Below are 1,296 nucleotides of genomic sequence, written 5' to 3' on the forward strand. Positions count from 1 at the left end.
CTTGCTAAGTGCGTGGATGCAATATATCAGCCGCGGCATATTCCTCTTGTCATATATGTCTGTCGTTTCTGGCAGAAATGTCTATAAAAATGAAAATTTTACACAATAAGATGCATGAGGCTCTGACGTGAGATTACAATTCCAAGGAATAAAGGATGTTAGTGTATAAATGATTTTAATTTTTTAATTTGTTGCGAAAAATTTATCTTTGGCGTTTCACCAATGCCTCGGTGGTCGAACTGATGAGACTCGCACCTAGTGAGAGGAAGGTCCAGGTTCAAACTCTGGCTGAGGTAATTTTTCCGCAATGAAGTTAAAAATGAAAATCATTTGGACACTAAAACAGCCTGTCTTGGCTCTTACATCCTTTATTCCTTCGATTTGAAAATTCTACGTCGTCTTATTTCTGTTGCACCTGATACACTCCGTCGTTTCATCAAAAGTGATTTGCACGTACCAACGGTAAACGCTCGGATTCCAAGCACTTTAAAAAGTAATTTATGTTATCCATATGACGAAACTGCAATCCGACAGCTTTGTATCTGCGCTGCTCGGTATCGTAGATTTTGTTCAACGGTAAAACGTTAGGTGCCATGAAGTTTCCGAGCTTGGCCAAATACACTCCGTTGCGAAGATTCTCCTCCAGCTCAATCGACGGAGGTAACGGCTCTCTCAGGCAGGCTTCCATCCATCTATAGAAGAGAACAGACACTAATATCCTTTTTTATCTTAACAAATACAAGTCCTTTCAGTCAAACCAAGATAAATAACAGACAAATGTAATCAATAAGTAAGAAACGACTCGACATAATGGATTGTCTATCAATTATATTTTACTTCTTGGCTTGCTCCAAGTGACAAAGATAGTGATACGACAGATCTCTTCTGCGTTCCTCGTCCATATCCTCCGCAGATGTCCTCATGTCCTCTAAAATGCATTTATATACAACTTTAAATACTCAGCAGTTCGTATTCAGTGTGCAGAGTATACAAATGTACATCTACATATAACCCGAGCAGCACATATTGGTTGGCCATCAGTTGGGTTTTAATCGAAAGCATCGGCAGTTGGGGAAATAATGTTGGGCCGACATTATTAAAATGTTACGATTCGATGAATCCTTAGACAGATTTATTTTTTTTATTTATTTGATATAAATTAAAAGGCATTGTTTTTCTTTGTAAATTTTAATTGTTTTGAAATAGCCTGCAGTATTTTTAACTATTTAAGTGTATGTATTATTAAGCTATTGACGACGCAAAACCAACCATTTGTTGAACAACGTTTAACTGATG

The 1,296-nt window shown here is 37.3% G+C and overlaps 1 protein-coding gene across 1 annotated transcript; it reads right to left on the reverse strand.

The window, feature by feature from the left end:
* Nucleotides 1–457: 457 nt before the first annotated feature.
* LOC105571064 (ras GTPase-activating-like protein IQGAP1) lies at nucleotides 458–923 on the reverse strand (the record flags this gene model as incomplete). The annotated part of the gene is made up of 2 exons (XM_012028539.1): nucleotides 838–923; nucleotides 458–692 (listed from the first exon to the last, which is right to left on the reverse strand). Coding segments are annotated over exons 1-2 (321 nt in total), but the record flags the coding sequence as incomplete, so codon positions are not given.
* Nucleotides 924–1,296: the final 373 nt, after the last annotated feature.

The sequence above is a fragment of the Vollenhovia emeryi genome, unplaced genomic scaffold, assembly GCF_000949405.1.
Source record: "Vollenhovia emeryi isolate VEMERY1.0 unplaced genomic scaffold, V.emery_V1.0 DF949745.1, whole genome shotgun sequence".
NCBI lineage: Eukaryota > Metazoa > Arthropoda > Insecta > Hymenoptera > Formicidae > Vollenhovia > Vollenhovia emeryi.